The following is a 16,298-nucleotide window of genomic DNA, read 5'->3' on the forward strand; positions in this document are numbered from 1 at the left end:
TAGTTGAGGAAATGTTAGACAAGCTTTAAGGTACAAAGGCCATGTCTACACATGCTTTGACATGCGCCTAAACTTAATACACATTAAGACACGCCTAATAGACATTAAGGCGATTTAGGTGCAAGTCTACACATGCACATGCTAAGGCACATTAACACGGTGTGCAGACCAACTTGGGACTAAGGTTAGTCTCAAGTCAGTCAACATACACAGCATTAATGTGCTTTAGCACGTCTATAGATGCATTAAGGTGCTTTAGCTATTCATGCCAAAATTTGATACTTGCTTTAGCAGGTATAAAATTTAGGTGCAAATAGCCTAAAATCACCATTTTAAAGTGCATTAAGGGCATGCACTTGTAGACCCATACCCTTAATGTGCCTTAAAAATGGTTAAAATGCCTTAAATCGGTATGTGTAGACATACCCAAAGTGCCCTTTTTCAAATGATAGTAGGCAGTTTTAATGTTGTTTTGCCCAATGGTTACTTGAACTCATAAAAAAATAGTCAAGTATGTCAGAAGCATGGGCAAAACTTGTGAGGTAAAATCATTTAAAAATAATTCATTGCATATTGTTCCTTGTCTTTCTGGCATCGAAAAAAAGCAATGATGTTTTACACTATTTAGTCAGAAGCCTAATCTTAAATAAAGCTAGAACACCAGAATAAAATAACTCTAAAATAAACTATTTTAATCTAATAGGTAAATTGTGAATCAACAAATCATAATATAGCCTTGAGAAGTCTTTTTTTTAAGTTTGCATTATATATTTCATGTATAACAAACATCTCTTATAAAAAATGAGGGATTTCCCTCCCTCTCTCCTTCCCTTTTACCAATTTTATAGCCAGCCAAAAAGCCAATAATAGTAGAGTTTCTGAATCACCTTCAAATGTGTAGTAGAAAATGGATACATGCAAAAAAATGGAATAAATATCTATCTTACAGCAAACAAGAACAAAGCCAACATATATTTCATAAGAGAAGGGTATAATTTTTTTAAAATATAAAATGGGAAAAGCAAGGCAGCTGTGATGTTTACTTAAATTGAAATCTCCTTTGAGTGATATGTGCTAAAATCAGCACTTTTGACATCATAATCCAAATGCATGAATTATTTTATCTTCCTGCAAACAACACAAGGTTGTTATAAAACTGCTCTTTCAGCACTTTGCTGACTTAGTACCTACTTAACTGCTGCTGCACTTCTGGCTTTTATTGAACTACATACACTTGATCCTTTTTTCCCACTTTTTTATTGAAAATCTTACATATGTGACTAAAAGTCATGGGCAATATCTTTCAGTTCCATTACAAAATTGGTCATATATATATATATTTATATATATAAATATATTTAATACAATTAGAAGAAAATCTACTAAATCATGAAATAATGACTGTCTACCAAAATATAACCCAAATTAAAGAACTGTGTTGCAAATTATTACATTTTTTTGATGAAGCTGAAGGCCACTTTCACATAGGTAATTGATAATGCTGGGTTGCAAGACTTACAAAGCCTTAAAGGATATTTACCCCCATCCTTGTATAATCCATATGTTAGGAATTATACAAGGATCCCCTTTTCAGAAAGAAGCACTTTCAGAGTAAGCAGCATCCCCTATGGAGTGCCTACGATCTGCAGACACATGCCCAGTCCTGCAAACAATTGTGCATTCCTGTGAATTGCCCTACTAACATCAAGTCATGGAAAATTAAACCACACTGAAATGTTTGCAGGATCAGAATCTTATCTAGGAAGTCATCTACAAATTCTCTAAAAAAACAAAAAAAACAAAAAAAACAAAAAAAAAAACTGAAAGAATACTAAAAGAAAACACTGTTCTTACTTGAATATATGCCTTATTATCTAATAATAAATCATGAAAGATGACATATAAATATTGTCAGAATCATAAAAAGTTGTCTTATTCTAAGAAATCCTACTTCAAAATCATACAGTATTTTAACTGACAGCAATTGTCCTATTTTGGCACGCCTGAACCAGTGTAGAAATTTTGTATTGTGAAGTGAACTCCTTTGGAGAAAATACTTGTGTGCATCAGGATCTAAAGATGGATTCTGGAGTTAATAGTATTACAGTACTTAGCATATGAAAGAAATTTAAAATAGCCTTTTACTGTGATTCAGCAGCAGCAAAAGAGAAGGGGGAAAAGCAGGGTCTTGAAAGTCTCCGGAGCATATAGGACATGTCACCTTGAAAATTAAATCTTGCATAAAGACACTCCCAACCCCTCTGTAGTGTTCTTTCAAAAATGTGATGTACAAATACTTTATTCATATGTCTCAGACTTTGTAATGGCTCAGAAGTACAATGGTGTCCTTGTAGCTGTGCTCCTTTCTGCGCGATGAACGGTGGGCTCGATTGCTTTACTGTAATTTCTCCATTTCCATGCTTCATTTCCTTCATGTATCTGAGATTGGAGAAAAATCAGCATGTTCTCACGAGCCTAATGCCATGAGGCAGTAAAATGGACCTGAATTTAGTGGAGGCAAGAGCTCCAAAATAAATATAACACTATATGTCAAATAAAGGGGGGGAAAAAGATAAATTCTCCTGTACAAATCAGAAGAGATAATAAAAAGCAACAAAAAGACAGCAACTTTTTTCTGTACCTACACAGGCAGCACAAAGCTATTTTCAGCTTTAAAAAATCTCTTCCCTTTCCATCTTTCTTGTTTTATGTAGTTTATAAATTATGTTGATAAGGTGATGATAAATGTGACAGGTTTTTTAGCATGAATTTGCCTTTTTTTTTCATTTTGAATGGATTGCCAGGTATTCACAGAGACTTCTGGTTAAATAGCTCCATTAACCAATAACAAATAAGCTAATTTTGCTGGTTATGGGGTTTTTTTTCTTTGTTTTGTTTTGTTTTTCAATTTGATCCAGCAAGCTGCATGCAACACTGTAAATAAAATTTGCCAAACAGTTGTGTATTAGTAAAATACAGTGTACTATAACACTGTTAGAAACGGCATATTGCATTTATTTGTTTCCTCTTTCCCTTATCTCTTATTAGAGACTGCATTCTTGACATAACAGTACTGTGAAGGCATCTACAGGGTATCATTGGCTCATTGAGGTCACAGTGCACCACTTATTCTTAGAAGTTAGTTGCCTCTGTGGGTATATGTGTGTTGCTATCTATTCAAACATGGCTGAGCATCTCATTTTATCAAAAATGCCACCAAATGCTCAGAATCTGTGTGGTCAGTACAGTCCCTAGGACAAGTCTAATGAAGATATGCTTCACCAAGGCAGAAAAACCTAAAAGATTAAAAATGGAGAAATATTTACAACTTTCCTTAGTCCAGATGTTTCAGTTCTTGGGTTTTGTTTGTTGTTTTTGTTTTCTTCAGTGCATTTTTCATAGAAAGTCTCCAGGGCTATGAGTACAAGCTCTCTGGTCCAGTCCCATACATATCTGCAAGCCGTTTAAAACGAGGCCCCCAGTCACTGAGGTAATCGTAATTCTGATCAGAGTTTGAACTGATAGAATCTAAAGAGCTGAGGGACTCGGCCACTGAGCCGTTTCCCTCGAATGCATATGTCTGCAAGGAATCATAGGGTGGAGCACAGGGATCCACATCAGCCTCTTTTAGTCTTTCCCAAATAAATTCTCTAAAAATGACATTATCTGGGATACTTTTAAAAGTTGGTCTGCTCAAGAACTGAATCTCGGGAGTTACATCCCTTCTGGTCTTGGTGTCTCGGATGATGTTGAGATTTCTCAGGGCGGCCATGTCAAAAGCCTCCGTGTCTTCTTCTCCACCACCTTCATCATCATACCTGACTATGTTTTCTCTGATATCTCTCTCCTCATCAAAAATGAGTGGCTCTTTTTTCCGTCGTCGCATGGTAACAATCAGCAAGACAAGCACTAGAACACAAAAGAAGAAAATGTTAGCAATGCTAATGTTTGAACTTATCCTCCACTCAGATCCTTTCCAGTGTGGCATTTAAATCATAAGCATCCTTTCCTTACCTAGGAAACAACAGGCAATTCATTCAGTTAGATTTCAAATCACTATCAGGCCCTAAAATGCCTTTTAAACCCAGGGCTTCCAGACTTTAAAGAATCTATTTCCAAAGCCATTCTGAATTAATGTCTTCATCTTTAATTCTATATCCTACACTATTGGCCAAACATAAATTTAAGGGCCATTTCTGGCTGAATATTAAAATCCCACAGTCATGAAATAAAAAAGGACCTTTTCCTGAACCCTTAATTGCTCAAGCGGTAAAAGCACATTCATAAAGTGACTGCATAGTGTTTAACAGCCCTAGCTTGGAAAGTGACTGAATTAAAGCATACGGCCATAGGTTTTCTGATGAAATACCTGTTCCTTGATTGGGGAACTCTCAGTTGTTAAGTAGTGTCTAACATAAGACTGTCTTAGTTCATGGTTTAAAAGCATCTCTATTTTAGGCTGCACTTTGCTTTAATGTGCAAAGTATGGTACTTGCTGTCTGTGAATTATGTGTGATGAGAATAGTGAAGGCTGGAGTTTATTGGTTAAACCAGTGCTAGGGAAGGTAATGATTAAAAAAATTCTGACATTTAAGGTTTCTCCCTTCAGTCTTAAAGCAAATATTAATTTGGAGAAACTTAACCAAAGAACAAGAAGGAAATTCACTCAAGGTTCAGTTAGCATATTGGGGGAAAAAAAGTATTATTCATAAACAAATTGTGGAGGTGCTTTCATGAATTTTAATCATCTATATCGCAGTCACAACAGTATGAGGCATCCCTTTCCCCCAGCCTCAAAATCATTATTTAATTCAACATTGAAGTGTCTGAACAACTTTCACTGGATTAATAAGAAGTACATATGCTCTTAGCAAAGAATGCATGCCAGGTTGTAAATATCACAGTATAGTCAAAGGTAAACCTCTCTTGCACATTTAACTATTTGCACTGCACTTCAATATTTAATTTTAGTCTCTTAATTTTAGCTTCTTGATTGTATGACAGTATGTTTTCTGGGTTACATTATTTTCCCATAGCACTCACCACATTTACTCACTATAAAGAAGGGGTGTACAGGGCACCAGTCCAGGTGCTAAGTCTTGGTTGTATTGGGGGGAATAAAATACCAGTAGTACTGCTGGCCAGGTTACCAACAGCACAGACACTGATGCTGCCCCTTGTGTGGATGCTGCTCAGGACACTCAAGCACCCAAATACACCTCTCCTTCTACCATCATGGGAGAATAAACACAGCATTCTCCTAGGATGGTAGGAAAAAAAGGTTGGAAGGGACCTTGCAAGGTCATCTAGTCCAGTCCTCTTCTCAAGGCAGAATCATTCCTAAAGAGTGATATTAATGCTCTAAATAATGTTGGCTTATCATTCTCATATGTGAGTCTTTTCAGGGAGGTATTTTCTATGAAGACATCAGACTATAAAGTCATCACTGACCATAGTTTAAGGCTAGGGACAGACATTATACATAAACCAGTTTAATTGATCAGAAACTAGTTTAAACCTGTAACAGAATAGATGTTCAGTGCCATGTTCAGTTTGAAAATGACTGAAACTGGTTTAACATAAACCTGGTTGAATGTAGTATCAGATTTACCTGATTTGGGTTAAACCAGTTTATTCAATGTCAGTCCCAGACCCCTTGCTGGTTTAAGATAAACTAGACTCCCCCAGCATGCTTTCTGGGCTGGGTGAGGTTCTCTGCTCCAGAGCAGGGACGGCCCCTCCCCTCTGCTTCCTGGCTGGAGCTCTGGCAGAGACTGAAGGCACAGTAGGGTCTGCCTGGCTTCTCCCTGCTCCACACCCCACCTTTCGCTGCTCACTGGTGAAGTAGATGACTTATATGTTGCAGTGTGGAAGTATTAGTTTGGGATACTTAGCCACCTCAAAAATAAGGATGTTGACCTTTAAAAAGGCTTTTGATTTTATGTCAGGCCTTTATATTCAAATAAGACAGGTTGTGTTAAAAATTTCAGAACGGTAACCAAGAACAATTAAAATCCTAGAGACAACAGCTGCATTTCACTCTTAATAGATTTCCTTATTAAAAATTATATTTTAAATGAAAGACAAATTATGTTGCTGTCAGTGATAAATACATGATTCAATTTCAGATCACTGTTGACAGAACCATGTAGTTTGTTCATCTTCTTTTTAGCATTTTTTAACATGTCACTGTCATATTTTTTATTGCCATGTACCAAACAGTTAATCATTTCCTTTACTCAAGTGTAAATGTGTTTTCACACTGCTGTCATGCTTAGCAGACTTCATTTTGAGAGTTAAATACCTGCTAATAAGTGAAAAATATGAAGCATTGCTAGATAGGTCTGCCTGGATGTACAATAAAAATCAAGATACAATGAATGTTTTATGTGGTATGCCTTGTATATCCCACTCTTGCTTCAAGCCAAGAAAAATATGAAGTCTTTCTAAAGGTTAAACATTTTAGCATTTAGATGGCTTTATGAGATTATTAATTCCTAACTACTCCAACAGCTCTGAACAATAATTTTTAACTTCTAAATGAACAATGTTTTAGCTGCAATGAAGGAACTTTGGAGATGATTACAAGCCCAAACTAAATTTCTAATCCCAGAACTACTGGCTTTAAATGTAGTCTTTTCCCCATTATGCCTTTTTTTCCTTTCCCATGCTAATAACAGAAGCAGGTATCAAGGCAATTATTAGTTGTTTGGCTGAATGTGTAAAGAAAATAATTTTATGGATTTTATAGTGGAAATAAAAGGTACATTAGAGCCATTTGCTATACTATTCACACTATCTACCATACGGACAAGAACACAAATGGCAAGATCATGTTAATTGTATTTAATAGTCAAAATTAAGTATTAAAAAAAACCCTTACAATGAATAACCAGAACAACAGATGTGTATATTGTGCTGATTTACAAAAATCAGTAGAAATTACTAAAAAAATTGATTTAGTTAAATCAGTATAATGCCCCAAAAGAAGCGTTAGTTATATACAGATATAAAAGTGTTTACCAGCAGCCTATTTGTTTAGGTAAATTTAAAAGCCTGCAACCATAATAGGAGTTTGGAAATTATCTCTATCAGTTGCTAAACTGACATAGTTAAAGAAGTAGCAAAATTGTGTGTAGAGTAGACCAGCTTCAACTACAATCTTTTTAATGTTTTTTTATGACATCGTAATCTATTTTATAATGTGCTTTAGTTTGGAAGTTTTCTTTTACTTTCATAGAATATCATCCAGTACAAGCACAGATTAAATCATTTGCATCTCTGACTGTTATGCTTAAAAGTCCATGTTGTTCTAAGACAAACTAACTTCTAAGTTCTGCATCATTGTAAAGATGTCATAATAACCCTTAAAAACCTTGAGGGGGGTGCTACAAATAACATATAAAAAAACCGCATGCAGCTAAAACCCACAGATTATCACTGCTATACATTACTCCCCTAAACACGCTATCTAATATAAAAATAAGTAAGAACAGGTTGTGAATTAATAGGTGATTGGTCTATGCCTCAGGTGCCTTAAAAGTCACAAATCTAAAGGCTTGAACCATCCAAGTTGTATACCAGTAGCCCATTTATTCAGAGTCTATCATAACTAGTGCAATCAAATGATATTTTATAATTAAGGCAGACTGAGACTATGAAATCTGGATGCAGTTCCCAGCTCTTCATGTAAAAATGAGATTTTTTTTTCTTTAATTGTCCAAAATGATTCCAGGCTTTGAATGCTCAGCTTGAGTGACCCTAACAGGACCTGGCTTTCAAAGGACATGTTAGCATCAGTACCATCTGAAAATAATCCCACTTGAAATATCTTAAATTGGGTCTCTAAAAACTGAGCTACCCATACTCATCACTCTTAGCATGTGGACCATAATCTCTCCATTCCTTAGTTTCAAACCTGGTATCCATGCATTTGTAAGGCAAACAGGTTAGGGCAGGGACTTTACTTACTATTTGTAAAATAGATGTACAATGAGGGCACAATCTCATTAGAGCCATCCAGTAGTAACAATAATAAAATCATTTGCTCTTCAATAGGAAAAGAAAAGGTCTGTTAAAAATGGCCTGGGGAGGAGGTATTAATCAATGTGTTAGTACACTATACAATGTAATACTTATAACAGACTGATTGTGATTAATAATCAAAAGAATGGAAGTTAAAAGTCAGGAAGGACATGTCAGAGAAAAGTAGAGCTGGAAGGGACCTCCAAAGGTCATCTAGTCATTCAAGCTCAACCTAGTTTCAATACAACAAAAGCCTCTGAGCTTAGGAAATAAACTATGGGCATCCAAAGATATACATACTTTTTTTGCCTGCTTTCATGTAATATGTGTAATGTAGATATAGTTACTATTATGCTAAATATTTATTATAAAAACAATCATCGTGTCTATGACATGTTAACTGAAAAATTACAGTGAATGAAATTACGTGATAATTTCAGATGAAATAAAGAATTCCTTACTTATTTTTTTTAAAAAGTTATGTACAGTATAAAGTGCATGACACCCAGTGTGGTGCTTTTCATGTGCTTTTTATGGAATAAATTACATGTGTATTTTTAGTTTGTATTTGAAAAAAAAGAGCCCCACCACAGAGTCCATAACTGTGAGTCTTTTCTAAATAAACTATATAGCACTAGGAATTTCTTGTGGAATAGAATTTGGATGTTAATCACCATGAGTCCAACTAGGGGGGAAATCTTTGCTAAAACTTCAGTTAAATTTACATCTATTTTACTTAAGAATATTTAAAATGCAGAGGTCTTGTTAAATGTGATCATATGGACATTTATAATATAATACTACAGAGACCCAGTCCTTTACTCAGATCAGTATTTCTAGTCAAAATATTTACATGGATATGACATATTTGTGAGAATAGACAGGTCTATGTTCATGCCCCATCTTTAGTCACATTGAATTGAACTTAAAATGAAAGACCTGGTTAAAACTTGGAAGGGAGAGTATCAAAATACCTATTTAAATTACATAGGGAAAGCTTTCTACTGTAAGCATATAACTGGCTTTCAAGACACAGGACTACATTTTCAGATCTGCCTGTCTAAACTGAACTGGCAGATTTATATTACACATTTGTATTTGTATTTAAGCATAAGGGCTTTTCAGGCAGAAAGCAGCAACAGCACATACAAATGTCCAATTAGACAAACAAGAGACATTCGGACAGGTGAATTTAAAAACTCATAATGTATAGTGACTGTCAAATCTTTTGATAGCTTAGATCGACAGTTGAGTAACCAGAAGTCAAGTCCCTCATGTTCTGCACAACAAATTATTTAGATGTCACGTTCTGTGATCTATTCCTCTGCTCTCTGCCAATGAACTCTAAAACAAAATAACTGTGCATGGTCTAGAAGTGATTAGAAGAAACACTGTGTTCACTTGAGTTATCTGCTGCATTCCGTATCAACTATACTAAATAAATGAGATTGTTCTGAGAAATACAGTTTCCTTTGTTAGGAAAAGTGCACAAGAATATGGACTCAGTTTTTAAACCATTACACACTACTTACTCCTTGGATAGGTACTGACATTTAAAAAGTCCAAGGTGGAATTGATTTAAGTTGCATGGTTTTCTGTAAGTGGCATAGGTTAGGTTGCTACTGAACAGATCATATGTTTCCCCTTTGATGGGAGCGTGGAAGGCTGCCTGCACTGGCTGAGACCAGCAGGTGGGGGGCATGTCTACATACCACCCAGCAGGCCTTGTGGGCTCCCTGAGCTGCTGGAGACTGCCTAGTGCAGCTGAGTACCCAGGCCACCCCTGATTGGCTGCCAGGTACGGCGATCATGCCCCCAACCCCCTGTTACAACATCTATCAGCCATTGGCATCTGTCTGCCACAGGCAGGCAGCGGAAGTGAGGAAAGGAGGCATCTGCTTTCCCATGCATGAGCCTCAGCACCTGGACACCTGTGTCCCTGGGCCATGCCCCCACACTTTATCATGAAGCACTCCATGATGTACACACAGACCTGACACAGAGCCCAGAAGAACCCCTGTGCTTGGGTGCAGCCCCGTGGAACCTGACTTGGCTGTCAAGGTCTGAGTGACCCACCTTGTCCCACTGCCTGCCTGTAGCTGCCTGTGACTGGCAGATGATACAGCAGTGGCAGGAGGCATGCTCACCCATGCCCAGGAACCCAGTCCAGCTCCATGGGGCTGCGTCTAAGCATGGAAGTTCTCTTGGACTCCATGTAAGATCTGTGTGTACATCATGGTGTGTTCATGATGGGTTTGGGACATGGGTACTCAGGTACCAGGGCTCATGAATGGAAAAACAGGTGCTTCCCTTCCCCACTCTCACTGCCTGCCTGCGGCTGACAGCTGCCGAAGTGGGGCTGGCTGTGAAAAAAGGTCTGTGCTGGAAAGGGGCTGTGCTGACTCAGCTTTATGATAACTCAGGGGTGGAGCCCACTGGGCATTCAGCTGGAGTAGCCAAGCATTGGGCAAGTGCTAGCACACTTCCCTGTGAGGGAGGGTTATCAGGGAGCTGCAAAGGAGCCTGGGATGCCAGCAGACAGTGACCTAACATGAGCTGATAGGAGAACTGGTACTGAAGTTTGATGTACCAGTCTAACCTAAATCAATTAAGTTTCAGTGCACGTTGATCCAGGTCTAGCTTAGACCAGGTTCCACTACTTTTAGATCAGTCTATGTACACCAAACTTCTGTTCAGTCTCCAATCACTTAGCTAGGTAAACATGTAATGTCTGTAACTGGTCCTTTAACGAAGACAAAAAAATCCTTAGTGCTCTTGCTTTCTTTACAACCTGGGATCATTACTTAATATGACAGATGTGGTAGAATTTTGTTTTGAGTGAAATGGATTCCTGTTAGTGGAGAATTTATATTTCAGTTAAGGACCTTGAGCCTGATCTAAAGCTACAAACTAATGTAGTGACATTAACACAGTTAATTAATTATGATTTATATTAGATAAGAATTTGATTTCTTATGCCTTCCTATATAAGTCATTTAGCCAGTGATCCCAGTAACAGGCACTGGGAGTTGCAGTACTGAAGCAGAACTAACAGAGAGATTGTGTTCATGAATTTTCTTTCAACTGGATGATGATTAGGACAGTGATGATGTTTTTTCAAAAAGCTCTGTTCTATCTACATCCTATTATGCTGTGTATGTAAGTCTTAAAGAAATGTCTTCATTGCAAAATGTGTTAAGAACAAATTTGAAATCATTTTGTGCCTTTCTCTCACAAACTTAAAACACCAGAAGAGAGAAAATACAACCTGCATATGATTCTCATATAGAAATCAACCATGTCCCTACAGTTGTAATAATTCTTATCTTAAACAGTGACTTAAGAAGCTTCTGCCTTTCAACTTTGAGTCAGTATAGATGTCAGAGCAGAGAAACAGGAAGCATTATGCCTCAGAGATGCCATATATATGTTCTAGGAAAGTACAGTTTGCCCCTGTGTACCATACAGGTTGATGTAGGGAAGGAGAGTCTTCCCCAGTAAAGGACTTCACTTAGGCACTTACCAGTCATGAGAAGGGATCTAATTTATCCTCCACTTGCAGTGCAGGTACATTCAGTCCGACACTATTGATTGAAACCATCTGAGATTTCTCTGTATATAGCCACCTGAGCAGCTATATCTAACTATGAACTTTTCAATCTTCCAATTCTTTCGGGGATGACACTGATAGGCCTCAGTCCAACAAGGCTCTTAACTGCATGCTTTTATGCTGAACTGTGGCCAAGAAGTGTGAACTCTGACACACAGTGAACGAAGACAAAAAAATCCTTAGTGCTCTTGCTTTCTCTACAACCTGGGATCATTATTTAATCAATTTCACTTCAGTATGCAAACTAATGTGAGAAATACTGAGCCAGCTTTGTTGCTGATACATTGTTTATTATTTTTACATCAGTTTCCCTTCTGGTCTGGCTTCAGTTTTTACCGCAGGATTTAAAATCCCACTGTTATAACAGGTGCAGAAGTAACAAAAGGACCTTGAGCAAACAATATTCTTAAATTAAATCTGCTGGTTTTCATCAGGAAACTACATCTGCAGCATTTTCTGTATGTGTTTTTTTTCTTTGCAAATCAATAAATATTTGCAAACAAATAAATAGTAATAAATATATCAATAGATAATTTATATCTCTTGTGCTTATTATATATGCAATAAGTAATCTGAAAATGGCCAGCTGTGTTATATTAAACAAGAGAGAAACGTCCATAAGCTCAGCTTTTTTCACCTGAATTGTCTATCTAGAACTATTATAGCAGATGTGAGTGATCTTATTCCTTCTAGCATTATTTTATATATACCATTGGAGGCAGCTTAACTTTGATATAATTTATCTAAGCTTGAAAAGCCAAAACAAACGGCTTTGTGTTGTTCATGATACAAAATGCCTCTCTTGCTGGAATATTAGCTTTTCTTGTCTCTGGAAATCTGGGGATAAGAATAAAAGCTTGAGGCAAGGATTTTTTTTTTCTATTGTACTTTGAAAGGAAAAATAGAAAAACAATGTGGGACATACCGAGCAATGTCAGAACACAGGCAAGTATGGCTATAAGTGCTCCAGTGCTAAGTCCTGCAGGTAAGACGTATGCCTCTGCATTGCAAGTCTGAGCTACGCCATCTGCATCACAGTCACACACTCTAATGGTGAGGGTATTAGTGCTACTAAGCGAAGGAGAGCCACTGTCCACAATGAATATTGGCAAGTAGAAAACAGACTGTTCCTGTCTCCGGAATCCATTTCTCCTGGTTAGCACTGTTGCAGTGTTGTCTAGAGAAAGGAGAAAGACAAGTATGAGATCTACATATTTCTAAAGGAGTAATCATTTTGGGGTGCTTCTTGTTTAATTTCAGTTTTGTATTATTTCATTTGCTTCTGATTCCTGGATGATTGGTAGCAATGTGATGTCTCCTAGAGTTCCCACACAAACAAACAAGTCCATGGGCATTCTCATTACTAAAAGCATGAAGATCTCCATTTACCAGCGAAGTTTATTCTGCAAATGTGGGGGCCTTTAAACTTTTAATCACCCTGAATGACCCCCTGAAAATGAACCTAGACAGTTGGCTCACTAGGCATAACTATGAAAATATGCTTTCCTATCACAAGCACATCTGTTTGCATGCAAGCATTAGTGCACGTCAGGTAAAGGCACATCTAATTTTCATCTGTATGCACAGAGACTTACTTATCTGTGCTGTATAGGAATCTACACATGCAATGAATGTGCAATATGTATGAATACATATACAAGTATATGCAGTATGTATACATTTAAAGCAGGACTGGAAATGACAATTTGTTTGGATTTGTGTTAAGTGTCCTCAGTGAAAGAGTGTCCCTGGCAATCTACAGACACATGGCAGTGGAACGAGTCACTTCTTCAAGGTGTATAATTGCATCTAATAAAATTAAGAAGTTCAATAGCTTCCAATAATGATAAAAGAGAAGTATAGCTAAGATATAATTAGCAGCTCACAAGCAATTGAAGACAAGTTTTGCAAGCTTTAGTAAGCATGTCAAATAAATATAGCTGTCACAACTGATTAGAAGTGTTTAGTATGGTAGTTCAAATAATGATTTTCCTTCCCAATCGGATACAGGAAAGGGTTGGGTTGCAGTTTTCCTATTCAGCACATATAACAATTTTAAAGTATTTTTGTTAAAATAAATGTTTTTAAATATAATAAAATAAAATGATGGATAGTTGAATCAATTTTCCTTTGCAACTTTTTGTTCTGATTTTAAAGTTCAAGTAGTTGAGAACAGATCACCACTATTTAATCACTAATGTTAAAAAAAAGAAAGCAAAATGAAGACTCTAAAAATAAACGTGCATCATTTGGCTCAGTCTTGGAGATACTTATGCTCATGCTTATCTCTTCTTTTGAACTTAACAAGACCACTAATGTGGTAAAATATGTGCTTCAGTGCTCTACTGAACTGTGCCCTAAGTCTAAATCCAAAACAGCCATGCCCAAAAGTAAACATGCTCAATGCAGATGTAAAACACTGAGAAGTAGAAACTTATGTCTCTAAGGCAGTGGTGTCCAAACTGTGGCATCAGTGTGGCATACAGCAGACTGAGGAGGCAACATGCACCACAGTGGCAGACAGCACAGGGATCAAAAAGCAAAGCGTCATCTTAAGCAGGAAGCATAAGGCAGGGAACAGAAAGCCAAGCAGCAGATCAGGTAAGGGAACAGCATATGTCAGGGGTGGAGTAATTTGTGTCTTGCCTATCAAAATGGTTGGCCCTCACATCCTTAACATATCCCTATTTGGTATAAGGCAAAGCAATGCTGAGACACTCTGCACTTCTGCAGCACAAAAGCAGGCTCTCCACGCATGATAGATCCCAAACAAAAAGCAACATGACCACTTCAATACAGTGCTGCTGAAGAGCTGAGGGATGAGTGCACAGTGCTCTGTTAAATCAGTTATTCTAGGTCTGGTTAAAGAGCTTGCACATTTGGATCATTAGAAGGGTCTCAGCTCAATGCTGTTTTGGCTCTGTATAAACTAGGCTTCAATGTGGTTTATGCACATCTGTGCATAGACAAATTAGAAAATACAAGAATTTATTTCTAAGCACAGACATCCAACATGTAAGAAGTTAGGTGATACAATAATCTGACTTTCTTCTCTGCTGAAGGTGATGTCTTCATCTTGACCACCTTTTTAACTTGTTCTTGACTACATGTTTCAAGATCATTTTGTACCAGGGGCCCCAAATCCCAGAATCTAATCTCAAAGGTCTATACTTACTATTACTTGTCTATACCTTTGAGCTACCAAATCATATTTATTTGACTTTTGTGATACTGCTTGTATGAGGAAACTTAAACATGCCACTAATTGCTTGCAACTTGAGATAGTAAATTAGAGACAGCTGGATGAAACAGCTTTATCAGTAGCACAGATTTTCTGACCAGTCAGCCAAAAAGAAAAGATACTTAATTTCCTGCTATTTCATTTTTTTCTTGTTCAGGATGAAGGGTAGATCACAGTGTGGATCCAATTCAGAAAAATGACCTATCAAATAGGATCTTTTTATCTCAACATATGTTTAATTAACATTTTTTACTAAAAAGAGCTACCTTTTTTTTTCCACTCTGGATACTACTATAGCGCAGTAGCTCTGTGCAGTAATACAGGAGTGAGGAGGAGTCTTATTTTATTTACTTTAGCCTTTAACTAAGTAGACTGATCAGATTCCAGTGCCCTACCAGATGCAGCAACTACTGAGGACCCTGATTAGGAGTGTGCTCTTGGAATTTTTCATTAATGGAAATGTGATGCCAATGGAAGTTTTCTGTATAGATCTCTGCACAGATCTTTACAGCCTCATGCCACACATGTAAATATTGTGCATAGCCTAAAACACGAGTACTGAGCTTCTCCCTTCAAAAACATTCTTCTGTAGCTTCCATACTCATTGAAAAGATTTGTTTTTCCAAAGGAATGCTTGTTTGCCATGTGTTTTAAGGCTCATTTCTCAATGCCCAAAGTTATATTAATAAAACATGAAGCTCAGGACATTTTTCATCCTCTGCCCCAAGGTAAAATCTAATTTGGAAAAAGACCTATAAATACAGAAAAAAAGGAAAAAGAATTACGTGGAAAAAATAAGATTTGAAGTCTGTTTAGCTCAAGGCTTTAAATGAGTTAAACAGTTTCTTTCTCTTGACAGATAATCTATAGATAAAAATTACTCTGGAAGCTGATTGCTCTTTAATTAATGGCCTTACTGCAAGGGACGTTCCCCTAGATGATAATCAGGATACCCATCTCAAAAAATAAGGTGCCAGACAATGAATGTTATCTCTTAGGCTTCCCTACTACATCTGTATTCCTACCTTTGTTATCTTGCAGTGTAAAATTGTGGTTATTTGCTGCCTCTGCTGTCAAACTGAAGTAGAACTGGTGGCCGTTGGGTGGGTCATCTTTATCAATAGCACTGATTTTCTGGATAACCTGAAAACAATGTAAATTTAAAATTATATGTAGATTTATATTTGATAATATGAATCATACAAGTATATTTAATTACATAGTCTGTATACAGTACGTGTAAGGTCATGTGATCAAATGCATTTGTCATGTGGTTTTGATCACTTGACTCACATTCTCCTCACTCTTGTTTTCCTATTTGAAAATTTAAGTAACTTCAGAGATCATTAAAAACATGCAATATCCTCATATCTTCCCCAATGCCAAAATGCACTCATTCAAGTCATTTCTCTATGTCAAATT

The 16,298-nt window shown here is 36.9% G+C and overlaps 1 protein-coding gene across 3 annotated transcripts in view; it reads right to left on the reverse strand.

Annotated features, from left to right (window-relative positions):
• Nucleotides 1-1,242: 1,242 nt before the first annotated feature.
• The window catches only part of CDH7 (cadherin 7), a 110,460-nt gene continuing 95,404 nt past the window's right edge, over nucleotides 1,243-16,298 (reverse strand). For 2 of the 3 annotated variants that reach the window (XM_019545377.1, XM_019545394.1), the window contains 3 exons: nucleotides 15,902-16,019; nucleotides 12,561-12,812; nucleotides 2,348-3,909 (listed from right to left, as the gene is read on the reverse strand). In XM_019545377.1, coding sequence (XP_019400922.1) covers nucleotides 3,416-3,909; nucleotides 12,561-12,812; nucleotides 15,902-16,019 — 864 coding nt within the window. In that variant the 3' untranslated portion in view covers nucleotides 2,348-3,415. Of the gene's footprint in view, nucleotides 3,910-12,560; nucleotides 12,813-15,901; nucleotides 16,020-16,298 lie in introns of all 3 variants that reach the window. The other variant, XM_019545386.1, reaches the window with a different exon arrangement.

This window comes from Crocodylus porosus, unplaced genomic scaffold, assembly GCF_001723895.1.
Source record: "Crocodylus porosus isolate Cpor-Errol unplaced genomic scaffold, CroPor_comp1, whole genome shotgun sequence".
NCBI classification, from domain to species: domain Eukaryota; kingdom Metazoa; phylum Chordata; order Crocodylia; family Crocodylidae; genus Crocodylus; species Crocodylus porosus.